This window comes from Archocentrus centrarchus, chromosome 5 (assembly GCF_007364275.1).
Source record: "Archocentrus centrarchus isolate MPI-CPG fArcCen1 chromosome 5, fArcCen1, whole genome shotgun sequence".
Lineage (NCBI taxonomy): Eukaryota > Metazoa > Chordata > Actinopteri > Cichliformes > Cichlidae > Archocentrus > Archocentrus centrarchus.
Window position 1 is genome coordinate 24914318 of NC_044350.1, and position 16670 is coordinate 24930987.

The window sequence follows — 16670 nt, forward strand, 5'->3', positions numbered from 1 at the left end:
TTTAATCTGTTATTTTTTGTTTGTTTTTAAAAATTATAAAAGTCGAGAAAAAAAATCTATGAAAACATGCTGTGTGTCATGTGGTTTGTTGTATGGATTTACTGAAGCTTGACTGTTTACCTGTGGGAATCTACAGGTAATGTTCTGCAAAAGTAATTTTCTGGTCCACATTTTGTAGCTGTTCACAGACTGACATTGTGTTGATCAGTCTTCTTTCCTGCCTGGTAGAAGATGTATCCAGTTTCCATGTGTGAGTTTGTAGCCTCACAGCAGTAACAGTCATATTTGAACAATCCTCTACTGTCGTGCCTAAAATTTTCTGCCCAATCAGAATTGGCTTTATTGGCCAATAAGAGCATAAACCTGAGTAATTTTACTTTTAATATTAAGTGAAAACTATGAAAACAATAAGCAGAAGATGGATGGATGGCATGAACCATGCCTTGCTTGCAACTTTGAAAGCACCTTAGAGGAAGCTATAAAAGCATTTCTAAAGATCGGAGTGTTCATCAGTCTACAATAAGAAATTCTACAGATGAAGGCGGTTCAAGACTTTTGCTACTCTCTTTTGGAGTTGACACCCAAAGGTCACATCGTGAGAACAACCCATGGTGAAGTAGAAATGTCACACACTATTAGATGCAATAAATAAGAAAATTGGAGTTCTGCAGTGTGTGAACCGTTAAATCTCTTATTTTTTTTTACACACGGATTTTCTCGTGTTTTCATACAAGAACTTGAAGCAGCCCTTAGGTGTGTTCCCATTGATGTAGGCTGCTGGGAAAACTGCATCCTTTTTTGTGATGATGAATTTAAAATTCAATAACACTGACAAAGAAAAGGGAGTTTTATAAATATTTGCCTTCAGAAACTCAAAACTCGTTAGCAAAAATACTCAGACCCTAATTTTAGTAGTTTGTAGGAGCCCCTTTTAATTACAGCTTTGAGAGTTGTTGTCTAAGTCTCTACAGTCTTTCAAATCTGAATGAAGACAGTTTAAAGCATTCTCCCTGACAGATCCTCTCAAGCATTATTGAATGGGAAGCAGCTGTGAACTTCCACTTTAATGTTTTTTTGTGTGCTGTGATAGTGTTGGGTTGTATGACTCTAGTGCTAAAATAATGCAACCCTCATTTGACGTGCATTCATCTAGAACCGTCATCAGGACATAATTTAAGGTCTCTAAGGGTCATAACTCATTTTATTTTAATTCTGGTCCTCAGAGTTGGAGGTAAAGACAAAGTAAATCAAGCAGCTGTAGCTTCCAAACAAACATGTACCATATCATCAACGTACCACTGAAGCATCGCTGCCAAAGTACTTATTTGATAGAGATCCAGACAGAAAACCAAGCAAAACTAATCTTCAGCAAATTTATTCAGAAAAAAGAGTCACTTGTTGGATGTCTTCATGGGAAAAGCAACAGAACAGGTGGACTCATTTTTGTCTCATCCTGTGGTAAAATCCTCTCATGTTCCTTCTTTCTTTCTTAAAACTGATGAAATGTGAATATGAAGGTGGGGGTGATTCCCTCTAATGTGAAATCTTCTTGTTCAATATCAGCTAAGTCCAAAGGGGAAGAGATCTGCTTACTGAAGCGTTTGTTTCCGGACAACAGCCTGACAGCTGGGTCCACTTCCTGGTGTGGAATGGGATGGACTTTTTTCTTACGGAATTCTATAAATTCAAAAAAACTGAGAACTGCACCATCCACTCAGGATTTTATGGCTTCAAACATAATAGAAGTAACCTCATCAAAAATTCTCACAATGGCCTTCATGTGTTTGGGTGCTACGCTACGAGGTGTGTGAGCACTGGTCACCCCATAGTATGCCTTGCCAAAGGAGCTGCTCAGACTCGTCCTGATTTTTTCCTCAGTGATGCCAAAGTTCTCTCTGAGCAACTTAAAGGGAATCCTTTGGTCTGCTCCACATAACTTGGAAAAGTTGGGAGCAATTTGGTTACTGGGTTGTGATAGAATAAAAATCATTTTCTCTGTGACAACACAGCATAGTGAAAAACATTTTAGTCATCATCTTTGTCACATCATCATCCTTTGGCCATTTCCTTTCATTGCCTGAAAATGGGAACAAGAACAAAAAAAAAGGCACAAAAGTAAAATGAGAAGGTACAGAAAATGTTTGGCAATTTTTTTTTTTTAATGAAGGTCTACATGAGTTGCAGTGTTGACAAAATAGAACCTACTTTTTAGTTAGCCTGTAAATGAACTCTTTGTTTATGGTGTGAAAGGTGTTTTTCAGGTCAGCGAGCTGCTTTATTGCTTTTGCACTGCTGTCCTGCTGACTGCCCTGTGCTGTGGCTCCTGGAGTTAAGATCCTGCACTTGGCCAAGTCCTGGACTGAAGATCTGTCTCTGAGACGCTCTTCAGTCAGAGATGAGCTGAAGGTAAATTGCTTCGGGGGCACATATTTCCTCCTTTTCTGACATCCTTATTCACTTGCATTGTTTGGGATGAGCAAGTTGAAGCAGCTTCAGGGCTTCCCACGGCAGCCTTATCTAGGTCCTGCTGTCCTGCTTCATTGTGTTGTTGAACTTTTACTTTCCATGCCTGCTTCAACTTTTTACACAACTTAAATTTCTCCTTTTTAGGGTCATGATGAATTTCTTGTGTTGAGAGACCTGATATGAAGTCCATCTCATATTGATGTTTCTTTGTGTTTTCTTTGTGTTTTTCTCTTTTTGGTGAAGCTTATTAGCAGAGGAGACCTTCTTCCTGCTTTGCCTACTGGAGTTTCTGCAGGCTGCCTCTGTCTTCCTGTCTTTGAGGTGTTCTGCCAGATTGATCCAGATCTGATGGTTTTGTCTGAAATTTACAGTATGTTGGAAAAAACATACAACTGTAAATTATAGCTACTAGTAGTACAACTTACATGTAATATCGTACTGTTGATAAGTACAAATGACCAGAGAACTTCACAATTGTTCTTTGGGGCTTTTCTATCACTTGCTGTGAACTATTACAAAGTGCATCACATCACATCATCCTCAAACTTGAATTCATCTACATGATGGAGAAATCTAATAAGCCAGTTAATGTTTATTTTTTGTACAGTTTGTACAATCCACACAGTCATTTTACCTCCACATAATGAATATTCTATTATTTTGTTATCAGATTTATCTACCTTCCCTTTACAGCTGTCATAAGCTCTCAGATTTGTGTCTGTCTGATCTAATATGCTTCACTTTTACTTAATGCAGCTGGCTTGTATTTCGTTCATATTCACGAGTAACTTAAATTCAGTGAGCGTGTGATTGTTATCTCCAGTCTCTTTGTACATTCTGTATAAATAAAGGCATTCTAGCTGCTTTTCCCCAACACATCAAATCAACTAATTTTACTACAAGTGACCTTTATAGTTTTAGTACTTTAGAGATACAAGCAAAACTAAAAAAAATGTTTTTTCTTTTTTTAAATTTTGTGGTTGTTGTCAAGAGCCCCACAGGGAGTCAAATCCAAGACCAAAAACAAAGGGATTCAGCTTAAAGCATGAAAAATAAAGTAAAGTTTGGTGTATCTCCCACCTTTGCTTGCAGTTTCTAATCTTGCCTTCTAGTTCCTATTTTTGGCTCCCAGCAACTATACTCACTATTTGGTACACAGGTTGCTGACAAAGACATCATTCAAGTCATCAAGTGCTTTACAGCTCTTCCAGAATTCAACTTTTCTTTTTGACAAATAAACACAAAATCATGAAATTCCTTTAAGCTGGGAATCGTGCATAAACACAGACGGCTTTTAGTCTGGTTTCACTGAAACCGAAGAGAAATCTGCTGCAGAAATGTTTGCTGTCTCTTGGTGAACTTAAGTAGAGGTCAGCAGTTTCTGTGTAGTAGAGTAGAGTTTCATAGAAATCATTTGACCTTTTTTTTTTGCATGTGAAATATGTGTGATTGTGAAACAGTGAGGACAGTGCAGGGGGGAGTAAAATTCAACAAAGGTCTCCTTGCTGGAATCAAGTGGGGTGATGGTGACACTGTGACTCTTCCCTCATATCTACTGAGATAATGGATGATGTCTTTGACTCATGTTCCTGTAATTTATTAACATCATATATCTGCTGTATACATGAAAACACAGCAGAGAGGCAGAAAGAGTCCATAATCACAATCTCACTAGCAAACTTAAATATATTGTTTCAGTTTCCCCCATAAGAATTCAATTCTGACAAAACTTGAGCTCAGAAGTTCTTTATAAAAATGTACATTCCCTGAATTTCCAGACATAAAAGATATTTTTTTTCTGTCTGCAGTGATTCGGTAAAATCAGAGTTCATAAATCCTTTATGAGTACAATAATATATCTAACATAACGCATCACTTTCTTGCAGAACTTCAGTTGTTTTTTTTACCACTTAAGTGGAGGGCGGGGGGTTCCTCGGCTTTTAATGTTCTCAGCTGTCCCAAACACTCACATGGACACACATACAGATTCAGGGCTGGGCCTGGTGGGCCTGCCGGCATTACTCATCCAAATTTCCCACCTGTTGGAGCCCCATTTGGAAAGTTGAGAATGTAAAGACTGATGAACAGAGCACTAGAAAACGTTTGGGAGTCAGTGGAGGGACAGCAGCGAGCAGAGAGAACCACGACATTGTAAGAAGTTTCATGGTCAGTAAACAGTTTTTATGTGTGTTTTTAGATGAGTGTTCCTCCACCTGCTTTTCTAAGCTCCTTACTAACACTTGCTGAGCATTAGTGACTGAAGGTTTTCTTGTTTGAGCCCTCAGCATGGATCCTAACATGTAGAACTGCCTGAAAAGGGGAAAACCCTCTAAAGCATCTGTAGATGCACAGGCCATATAGTGGCCTTTAGATCAATTTGCCTCTCCAGAACAGACTTCAGGGTGATCTGCACATTGGCAATACCTCCAGTTTGTTTGCTGAAAACCAAGGCTGTGCCACACATGCTGAGGAGACTAATGTAAGGTGTTGGTGGATGGAAAATTATTATTATTACACCTACAGGGATTTCAGAGGTCACTTCACAACTCTTCACTTCATCTGCCTCAGCAGCTCCAGCCACGATGCTTGTGTATTTTCTGTCTACAGTGCCACCTACTGGTCCAGTCAGGAAACCTCACCCACTGAACAACATGATGGCTCATTTTGACTCGTAAGTTGTTTTTTTTCCCCCCCGAGTTTATTTATGCTTTAAAGTGAGGTACAAAGTAAAGGCAGCAGAATAACTGACTCATAAGTTTGTCCTGCAAATTGGATCAGTAATCTAGCTCGACACGTTCCTTTATACTAACTAGGGATGCGCCGATCCGATATTCAGTATCGGTATCGGTCCGATACTGGCCTAAATTACTGGATCGGATAACGGAAAGAAATTAAAAAAAAATGTAATCCGATACATTAAATAACGTTTTGCTCACATTAGCTGCATTACAGTGCTCAGTCGTCTTCTTCTTCTTGTGGGTTTGCGATTGACCAAACCAGCTTAGAGCTGCATTACCGCCACCTACTGGAATGGAGTGGGGGATCAGGAGTTAGAAAACAACCCTCTCAGATCCTCCGTCGCTGCGACACTGAGCGATCATCGCTGACATGTTTTTCCGCCTCCACCGCTCTCTGCCTTTTTTGTGTGTTGTGCTCGCTGTGCTGAGAATCAGCTGTTATTTTTTTTCTCTACTTCAGCTCCCGGACATACTGCTAGCGAGCGCAGCTATTAGCACTATATTAGCAAAATATTTTTGATACTTTAATCCCTGACTTGTGACTAAATATAGACCTGCAGTAGAAACACATTTAGGAGAATGCTTGTAAATATAAAGCATTACAAGGTTGCGCTCACGCAGCCCCTAGTTTTTCACGTGAACACTGATGAGGCAACAGCAGCAGTCAGCTAATTTATGTGCAGTCTGTCTGCACAAGCGGAAAGAGGCGGAGCAGATGGAGCAGAAGGAAATGTTTTTCTAGTGTCCAAAAGAAGCCTTTTCATCCCTGTAACCTCAATTAAACCTTTACTGGGAAACAGCTGGAGATCCTTCATCAACCACCTGATCAGTAAGTGAAGAAACGAGAACTTTGTAGCTGCTCCATCCACCCTGTTTGTTTCACACAGGGAACAAACTGCAGTACGGAAGTTAAAATATGCAGATGAACTGTTAATATGAAAAAAAGTATTTCTTATCCAGTTACTTGGGTAATCAATATAAATAGAATACGCAATTGCTAAAATAATCGATAGTTGCAGCCCTACTGAAATTTGCAACATGCCATAAGCATCACCTTCTCACACAGAAGCAACAGGATTCAGGTGATAGTTATTGTTGTAAGTAAGTAAAGTTTATTTATATAGCATTTTTCACAGACAGAAAAGCGCTGTACAATAATTAAAACACAATATCACCCCCCCACCCCCAGAAAACACTATGTTAAAAACATAATAACATTACCATATTAAAAGAAAAAGAATAAAAATAAAGTCAGAATCCAGAAAGCCTGGTTAAACAGAAAAGTTTTCAACTATTTTTTAAATGATGCCACAGAGTCAGCTAAATGGTGCTGGAGTGGTAAACAGTTCCAGAGCTTTGGTGCCACTGCCTAAAAAGCTCTGCCCGCCCTGGTCCTTAGTCTTGTATGTGGGACAACTAAAAGACTTTGATTTTGTTGTGTGAGAGACTGTTGACTTATTTTAAAAAAAAATTTTTTTTTAAGTTTTTAAATGCCTGGATCAATTTTAAATATCGGATTTATATCGGTATCGGCCGATATCCAAATGTAAAATATCGGTATCGGTATTGGACATAAAAAAGTGGTATCGTGCCATCCCTAATACTAACACCGACTTTATGTGTTTGATGGAAAAAAAGTGATTGAAATAAAGTTTATTCCAGGATGACTGTGTGTGGGAGCAAAAAGAAAATCTTGAAATAGAATGAATAGAGATGAGAAATCAAATATTCATAGTCATATTCATTCTATGTATCAGAAAACACAAGCCCTGCTCATGAGGCAGGCCACAGTTTGTCTTTTGCAGTGACACATTCGACTTTCAGTGTGACATTTGCCACTCGGTGATGACAGGCTGGATGACAAGGACTCCGTGGATATTCATGACAACCCACCTCTTCCTGATAACATGGTGAAGGAAGAGGATGACACGGTGAGACATCGACATTTACGATGTGACTGTTTATAAACCAGATACACAGGAAAATAATTCTGAGGGAAACTGTTCACATTTCTAATTCTTCATAAGTGGATGTGTCATGTTTGTAATGGTTTATATGAAACATTGTTTCACTACAAGACTGCATCGATAATCTAAAAGGTTGAGCATATTTTCTGTTTTGCCTCTTGTACTATTGCAGTTTGACGATTTTAAGATGTTCATCTCCACATTTTTCCCAATACAATGAGAATCAAACTGCATAAAGCAATTTAAAAAACAATTCCTCCCACAGTCCAAAGACATGCAGGTACTGGGGTTAGGTTAACTGGTGATTCTAAATCGCCTATAGGTGTGAATGTGAGTGTGACTGGTTGTCTGTCTCTCTGTGTTAGCGGAGGGTGCACCCTGCCTCTTGCCCTATGAAAGCTGGGATAGGCTCCCTGAACAGGATAAGCAGAAGAGAATGGATGGATGGAATATCAATAGTTTGTATTCCTGTAATAATACAATATTGCCATGCAACCCACCCCACCACCAACAATAAAAAGCCTCCATATTTTAAAATTTTCTTTTAGCGTAAAAACTTAAAGTTAAAACAAAATTCACATTTAATTAACCACCTATGTACAAACCACATGACCTGTGATCACTTATGAAAAAGAACTGGTGTCACAAAAATGTAATTGATTTTCCACATTCTGATAATTAATTGTTACTAAGAAGAAACACTGATTCATACCTCTGGCTAGTTTGTACAGATGCTCTTGTAGCATTAGCCATTGATAAGGATTTGCAACACATTGCTTGCTATTGCAAACACAGTGAAAAGTCTGAGAATTATGACATCTTCCTGCAATTTTTGCACTTTTCAAAGCCATCCTGTGGGGCCAGATTGGACCTCACAGTGGGCTGGTTGTGGATGTTTGACACCTCTGCAATACATAATGAAATTAGTTCATTAGTGCATTTTTAAAAAATTTTTGTAACTGATTGCAGAGTTTTGATCTATACTGCGAGTTATCCAAAACAACTTATTACTGCTTCTGTAAGAGAATTTTCCGAACACCTACGTTGCAAAAACAGTTCTTTGTTTACTGAATGTAGGATAGAGTAGGAACCGATATCTCGACAAATACAGCTGCCTATGTACAGTTAAGTGGGAGAAAATATAGATGAAGTGGTCTTCATTTGATTCATCTAGCCTTTTTTCCTATCAGCACATACCCTTTTATTACCTGATATAGTATGAACGATGGATATTACATCACCTCTTCCTGTGCCTTGTGTTGCTTTTGGCTAATTGCCAAAATGAGTCTGAATAAGTCAACTCTCAGCTGACAGAGGCATTGTGGTAAGTATTTTCAGGATTCTGGCAGCTAAATAGAGTGCAGTGCAATGACACTGTAATGTGTGAACTATCCCTGGTATTACCAGTTATTACTGTGTAAATCCACAGCTTGATGGCCGCAGGGCTTCTCTAATCCTGTCAGCCTTTGAGAGTTCTGTCTGGCAGGCATGGTGTGCATGCGTTCAAAAACTTGTGAGTGTGTGTGTGTCTTAGAGAAAGACAGACACTTTATGGTTGTGTTTTTGACTGTAAATAGCAGCAGCGAAGTCAACCTTTAATACATTTGACTGGGAATGTCGTCCGTGTCTGCTGATGGCTATTTTGAGATCTAAGTCCTTTCTATTTGTCCCATCTGTGCTTTGTGACAAAAAGTCCATAAAATGCAACACCCCCCATCAATTTCATGAATTTTATCCCAATAAAAATGAAAAAACAAAGACATACAGAAGTCTCAACACTGTAGTTATTATTCATAGATCTGGCTCTGGCTGATATGATGCAGTTTGTATGATGTCCAGACTGTCTCCATGTGACTCAGAGTGCAGTATTAATAGAATCACTCTTGTTTAAATCTGTCAGGCTGTGGGTGGTTCAGGACACTGAGACTGTTTGGGTTGAATAAAGAGAACAAAGTGGTGGAATCCCAAAACAGTATCAATTAGGCCTTTCAGATAGTGTAGATTTATGTGTAAGCAGATAAAATTAAACACATCATTATCCACATCTGTTTCTGTTTCTTTTTTTCTTTTTTTTTTTTTTAAGGTTGTGCTTCATGTCAAACCTTGCAGTGTAGTTGGTGCACATGTCAACTATTTTAGTCTTCTCTGTAGTGATTTTCATCCTTCTTATTTTCAGCTATATTTCATCTATGATGAGGAGGTAGAAGAGAAAGAGAAAGAGGAACTTCCTCCTCCAGAACCAGTCAAACCAGTCAATGACAGACCTCACAAGTTTAAGGACCACTACTGCAAGAAACCAAAATTTTGTGATGCCTGTGCTCGCATGATTGTTTGTGGGTACCTATATTTGTTTCATGCATCAAAAATGGACTTAAATGAAAATGAAGCCCATTTAAATTGAAAATATAGTTTTTTTCTGATATAACTTGGCTTCATTTTGCTTTTCTATTCAGTAAACAACAAGTTTGCACTGCGATGTAAGAACTGCAAAACCAGCATCCACCACCACTGCCGGTCACACGTGGAGTTCCAGAGGTGTTTTGGTAAAATTGTAAGATACAGAGTGCTTTTGGCGTGAGTATAAAAGTGCACTGCAGAGATTTTTTCCATATAGTTAGAGTGTATACTCCTCGCCCCCTCTTGTCACGTGCTTTTGCAGCCTCCAGGCTTCAGAAGAGCCTACAGTTCTCCTCTGTACAGCAGTCAGCAGAATGCCATAGTCTCACAGCTGCTGCCCTTTTGTAAGTCCCACTTGCACATATTGTTGCACTAAGATAAATGCCTCATTAAAGCCAAATGCCAAACCTGGACTGTTAGCCTTTTAACAGAAGTTTGCTTCAACAGAGCCGTAGTTCCTAAGAAATAACTCTTACAAGTATTGTGCTTTGCGTTTCACTCATCTGTTTGTTTTAACTGAGGCAGGAATATACTCACAGAATATCCAGTGCCTTTTTCAGTACTAATACATCAGATAATGGGAACACAACAGGCCATCAAGAGGAACTGCCTGCCTTTCTAGGCTCAAGAAAAAAAAAAATGAACCCATCTGAGTCAGTTTAAACCAGCCCTTATATTATAACTTTATCTGCTTGTTTAATGACTGCTATCATTGGTTTGGCAGCGCAGTCAAACTGCACTGACCCTGTGTTTGAGACACTGCGAATCGGAGTGATCATGGCCAACAAAGCGCGTAAGAAAGGATCAGAGGACAAGAAGAACGTAAGTATGGATACACTAAAACCTGTTAATCATACAGCACAAAGCCAACTGTACTAGCATTGTTGTACCCAAATTCAGATGATGACGACTGAGGAAGATGAGTCCCAGCCTAAGCAAGAGGATGAAGAAGGTGGAAGAGGTGAGATTATGCTGAATAAAAGCCTTTAGCTTCAGTAAATGCAGACACACAACAATGGTGCATCATATTTTAGTCTGCCCAGGACAATTTCTTGTGTCATTATTTTTAGAATATCATCAAGATATTTAGTATGATAATGGAAATGCAGTCAACAAGTTAACAACTTCTTCTTTGTTCTTCTGATTTTTGTTGTGTTACCAAGTAGCAAAGCCAGAAGGGGACAAAAGAGGAGACAAAGTTCCTGCAGATGACAAGGTCTGAAAATGTGGATGCACAAGATGACAGAATCAGTGACAGCAGTGATAATTACCATTGTCAAAGAGAGGTTGGTGTTAAATTTTGTGTGCTTTCAGAGTAAAATGCTTCAGCAGGGAAAGGTCGGTGTGTTCAGCCAGTCTCACTACTATCTGGCTCTCTATCGCTTCAAGGCCATAGAAAAAGATGATCTGGACGTTCAGTAAGTGCCTCCACAACTTTTCCTGTCTCCTTTGCTCTGTGTCTTAATTGCTTTCTTGCTGCTTTTCTTCCAGGCTGTCCAACTTGCTTGTGTCAATCATATCTGAATATTCCTAAAATACTTGTGTCTTATTTGTTAAGTGCCGGCGACTGCATCACAGTGATAGATGACTCTAATGAAGAATGGTGGAAGGTGAGTCCCGGATTTTTTTTTTTTTTTTTAAATTCTGCTCACACAACATATTTCATTGTAATCATGATCAAGTGATGTTTGCAACCCTGTCTGCTCTCCAAAAGGTGTGAAATTTTATCGAGAACCACCGAGCCAGATGGCATGAAGATCCATTAATCAGATTTTGGTCATTATCGAGGTCTGGGATTTATGCCATTAGATGATGATCCTTTTTGAGCCAGAACAATTATGATGATTTTATGTTCGGGAAGGGGGGGGTCCAACTGCTGTTGGCTCCTTAAAAAGGTTGTTTTTAATATTTATGTGGTTGTTGAGCAAATGTGTACCATGAGACCAGAGTATAGTAACATTTGCTGCTCCTTGTTTTCAGTTTTTTAGAATGGAAAATTAGCTTCAATAGTTGCCCAAGAAGATATGTTTTAGGAGATAGTAAGTGATATAATTAACTACAGAGACTCCTAATTTGCAAGGCAAACTGACCTGATGAGATGTGGTTTGACTTTGTGAGCCTCCATCTTTTGTCCAGATACAAAAACATTTCATAAGCACTGTTTTCCATAACAGCTGGTCAGCGTCCATTGCACTATTTTTTACCAGTCTCACAGGTCTTCAGATCTCAAAGCCTCACTAGTTGATATGACCATGTTTAAAGAGAGGCATCTGAGTAATCTAAATTAGACCCTGGAGCTGTAGTATACCTCACTGTCAAAGCTTTTGCTCCACCAGGGGAAGATTGGAGAGAGAACAGGATTCCTCCCTGCCAACTACATCATTCGTGTGCGAGCAGGAGAGAGGGTTTACAAGGTGACTCGCTCCTTTGTTGGCAACAGAGAGATGGGCCAAATCACTCTGAAGAAAGACCAGGTTAACACACACACACACACACACACACACACACACACACACACACACACACACACACACACACACACACACACAGTCCTGTACAAATGTTTCCACTATATTTGCACCTAATACCTCTGTTTACTCCGAACTGCAGACCAAGTCACAAGCATAAAAAAATGAGAGGTTGAAATACAGGTATATGACAATTTAATGGAAAACCCTTGATCTGATGACTCTGTTATGCTGTGGGGTGCATTTTGCTGGCGTGGTTCGGGTCCACTTGTCCTCTTAGAGGGACGGGCCAGTGATCACATTCATCCTTCATTAAAACATCTCCTGATGGAATAACAATTCTCCCACTAATATGGCATGAGGGAATGGTTTGATGGTTATAAATGATGTGAGTCATATGCCATGCCCCTTGCAGTCAAAAGATTACAACCCAACTGAACACCAGTGCAGGATAGTGCTCTCCACAGCCACCATCAGAACACCAAAAGAGGACATACCTTTTGGAAGAATTGTGTTCATTCCTCCAGTAGACATCAGACTTCATACTTCAATTCAATTCAGCAAAACTGGATATGTGCTGGATGGCACTGGGGAAAAAAAGCAGTGGTATACTGTTTAATAATTAATAACTGACACTGTACAATTTGCTCTACAATTTGCTAAAATGTAACAAAAGACCTCTTACAAGCTCCAAACATGTTTTACATCCACATTTCTGTTCTGGCTTGCTATTGAGGATTGTTTTGCATTTCATCTGTCAAAGCACACGCTCAAATATTGAATGGCAGATTCATTTCTGCTTACAATTGTTCCGTGCTCTCAGCAGATTTGTTATTGAAAAAACACTTCATGCATAAACCAACACACACTCAAGGAAAACATGGTCTACGAATTTTAGAAATTTGTCAGTGCTGTGCCTGCTATCACACGCAGCATGTTGGAAATGTATCCGAGCAGGCGTTCAGGGAATTATTTTGAAGCATTATCTAAATTAACTTTAATTTCAATGGTCACTAGGAATGACATAGAATAACCAGTTAAGAGTTTAAAAAATCTTTTTTCCCTTACAAGTTACATCAAGTGAAAAAGAAAGTTCCTGTTTCTAGGGGAGGGGGCTGGCTGGTGGCTGCAACCCGGGGTCACTGCTGACTCTGTGCGGTATCTGTTTTCCCCTCATTCAGAGGGGGGTGAGAGTGGGAGGTGTTGATATGGATGGGTGTGTGTCTTTGTGTATTTATTTTTTCTTTGTGTGTGTGTGTAAGTGGATGTGCATGTATGTAGCCAGTATGTGTTTGTGTGTGTACGGCTGGCCCTGGGTCTGGGATTTGCTGAACCTTGACCCCTGTAGGACATGATTGTGGGGGGGTCAGGGGTATGCCACTCCCTGCTGGTTGTTGCTGCCCGCTCCCTCGGCTGTGGGTGCTTTGTGGTTTGGGGTGTGTGGCTGGATGTTTTGGTATGGTTGTTGTCTCGCTCCCTTAGGAGTTGTGGTCCAGGTGGCTTGGGCCTCTTCAGCCTGCAGAGGGGCAGGGAGGGGGCTCTGCCAGGTGCTGAGCAATTCTTGGGTGCTTGGGGCCCTGTTCTCAGCTTGGCCGGCGTCTGGTGGGGATGTGAATGTCACTGGGATGTGTGGCCTCCGTTCTTCAGTGCTCCTGGGGTGCTGTGTGTCTGGGTCTTCTGGGTCCTTCTCTGTCTGTCTCTGGCACACACACACACACACACACACACAAATCAATAAAGCATGATTGTGTGCTCGTTTCTGTTTTTTGTTTCTCTTTCAGGTGCTGTTTGTTCCTTTTTTTTGTGCTTGTTACAGATGCAGCAGGTGGCGACCGATTATTTGTGCGTTTATTTAAACTGGTTTGTTTCCTGTACATAGTCCATACATTTTCAATAGGGTTGAGGTCAGGTCTTTGGGAAGCTTAATGCCTGCTTTATTCATTCCAACAACAGTTTTGATGTGTGTCTGGGATCATTCTACTGTTGGGCCGCCCAGTTAGCTCTTTATTTGAGCTGAATTAAAGAATTTGGAGGTAGTCCCCCTTCTTCATTATTTCTTCCACTTTGTGCAATGTACCAGTACCACTGGCAGTAAAACAGCTCCAGCATGGTGCTGCCACCACCACCATGCTTGACAGTTGGGACAGTGTTCTTAAGTTTAAAAGCCTCACCTTTACTCTGCCAAACATACCTCAAGATCAGTCTTTGTCTCATCTGACCATAAAACATTTGTCCCAAAGGCATTGGCTTGTCCATGTGAGCAGCTGCAAATTTCAGTTGAGCTTAAAGGTGTTGATTTTGGAGCAAGGGTCTGTTTCTTGGTCAGCATCCTCTCAGTCCATGGTGATGTAAAACTGACTTCACTGTGGACAGTGATGCTGGTGTTCCAGCAATTTCCAGTTCATGGGAGGCTTGAGCCTCCCTCTCATCTGAGGGTGACAGTTTGGATCTTCTTCCAGATCTTGGCAAAGTGATGACACATCTGAATAACTTATATATGTATAGAGCAGTAAGGAAACCTCTGACCACTACTGTACTAGCTCAAAAATAGTATTTCATGATGACATTTAACAACAGTATTGACAGGCTCTGTCTAACAAAAGGGAAATGCTTCTAAAAATTAGGCCCCCGCTCATCTGAACAACCTCAAACTCAGCAATTAATCTGCCATGGCTGAAGTAGCTCACACGACTATTTAGCAAGATAGGTGAAGAACAAAAATCCAGGCATACTGAAAGTCATTGATTTTTTTTTTAGTGAGATAAAATTTTTTTGTGTGTGTGTCATCAGATTGTGGTGAAGAAGGGTGAGGAGGTGAACGGCTACCTAAAGGTCAGCACGGGACGGAAGCTTGGCTCCTTCCCTGCTAACCTGCTGCAGGAGATCTGAAGAGGAGCAACAAGAGTTTTGACAGAGTGCAGGGCAGCCCCATCTAGTACTGGTTCTTTATGTGCTTGAAGTTTTATTTGAACACATGTTGGCATTTTGTATTGTTCCTTCATATGTCGCCTTACAAACTGAGCATTGCTGCTGTTTATGTGAAAAGGAACAGATGTAGACATTTTTCTGCTCATACACAGCTGAACATGACTTAGCACAGATTACCTTTACTGACAGTATTATACATTGATTTTGTATCTATAATTTAGTTTCTCAAGATCGCAATGATTTTGTTTTCCATTGTTTTTTTCTCACATGTCTTCTATGCTCTGTTAAGTTTCCCTTCACAGATTGTTCTAACTGTATAGTAGCTGAACTAGTACCTGAATTACTATCAAAATTAATATTCATTTTAAAATATCAAAGCAAAGCTGCTGTTTTAAATAAACTTTTTGCCCCCGTTTACTGTAAAATTGTCTTTTATGATTTTCTTTTTGTTTTGTGCTGGTTGTCACCGAACATTGTTTCTACTAACAATATTAAAATGTAAAATGGGAAATTAAGCATGTCTGCTCCTCTGAATATTCCTTGGCAAAAACAAACCTTTTTGGATGTAGATGGTACATATTTCCTCACTGTCTGTGTGAATAAATCTGGCATGTTGAATTGAAAACAAGGACACCAAAATGCAGACTCGGAGGACAGGATTGAATAAGCTAAAAACCAACCTTTGTTTAAGTGAGGCAGGTAGACCAAAAGCACCATAAACAAGGTCCATAAAACAGAAATGAGGAAAACACAGGGAATCAAAAGGAACATGGAGCAAGGAAACAAAAAGCCAATAAAGAACAGAGACAGAGTTTAAATACACACAGAAGGAAAAGAGGGAAATGGAAACAGGTGGGGAAACAATTCAATTCAATTCAATTTTATTTATATAGTGCCAAATCACAACAGCAAGCACCTCAAGCCCCTTTAACAATAATACAGAGAAAGTCCAAATGACCCTCTATGGGCAAGCACTTGGCAACAGTGGGAAGGAAAAACTCCCTTTTCACAGTAAGAATCCTCTGGCAGAACCAGGCTCAGGGAGGGGCAGTCATCTAATGAATAAATGCAGAGGGTTGTGAAAAGAGTTGAGTAAAGAAGAAACGCTCAGTGCATCAGGGGAAGTCTCCAGCAGACTAGGTGTACTGCAGCATAACTAAGAGAGGGTTCAGGATCCAGCCCTAATTATAAGCTTCATCAACAAGGAAAGTTTTCAGCATAATCTTAAAAGTAGAGCGGGTGTCTGGTTTCCGAATCCAAACTGGGAGCTGGTTCCACTCCGAAGAGTCAATGAAGAGATCGTTGGATCAAGTGATGGCTTTTTTAAGTAATCGTTTAATTGCTACCACCTTAAAGGCTTGTGGTACATAGCCCATAATAGAGACAGAATGATCATATTTAAGATTGAAGCATTAATTAATGGTAGGACTTCTTTGAGCAGTCTTGTAGGAATGAGGTCTAAAAGAAATGCTGATAATTCAGAGCGAGTAACTATTGAAGTTACTTCAGAAAGATCAATCGGAGAGAAAGAGTCTAAAGAAATACCAGTAGTACTGAAAGTAGCTGTACATAATGATTTGTGAAGAAATTCATGAAGTCGTTACCAGTTAAGGTTAAAGTAATACTTGGATCAACAGAGCTCTGACTCTTTGTCAGCCTGGCTACAGTGCTGAAAAGAAACCTGGGGTTGTTCTCATTTTCTTCAA

The 16670-nt window shown here is 39.9% G+C and overlaps 1 protein-coding gene across 1 annotated transcript; it reads left to right on the top strand.

Moving 5' to 3' along the window:
• Positions 1 to 7062: 7062 nt before the first annotated feature.
• Positions 7063 to 14957, top strand: LOC115780825 (SH3 and cysteine-rich domain-containing protein 3). The gene is made up of 11 exons (XM_030730241.1): positions 7063 to 7135; positions 9348 to 9504; positions 9625 to 9722; positions 9831 to 9912; positions 10293 to 10390; positions 10469 to 10529; positions 10735 to 10784; positions 10883 to 10986; positions 11127 to 11178; positions 11905 to 12042; positions 14827 to 14957. Exons 1-11 carry the CDS (start codon positions 7112 to 7114, stop codon positions 14923 to 14925), a joined length of 963 nt encoding a protein of 320 aa, XP_030586101.1. The 5' UTR covers positions 7063 to 7111; the 3' UTR covers positions 14926 to 14957.
• The last annotated feature ends 1713 nt before the right edge of the window (positions 14958 to 16670 follow it).

What these genes read in the sequence shown, in the direction of transcription:
- LOC115780825 (XM_030730241.1), top strand. Translation starts at nt 7,112, where the DNA reads ATGGTGAAGGAAGAGGATGACACG. An exon ending in AAGTTCCTGCAGATGACAAG is followed by an intron (nt 10,785 to 10,882) that starts GTCTGAAAATGT and finishes GTGTGCTTTCAG; the next exon opens with AGTAAAATGCTTCAGCAGGG. An exon ending in TCACTCTGAAGAAAGACCAG is followed by an intron (nt 12,043 to 14,826) that starts GTTAACACACAC and finishes GTGTGTCATCAG; the next exon opens with ATTGTGGTGAAGAAGGGTGA.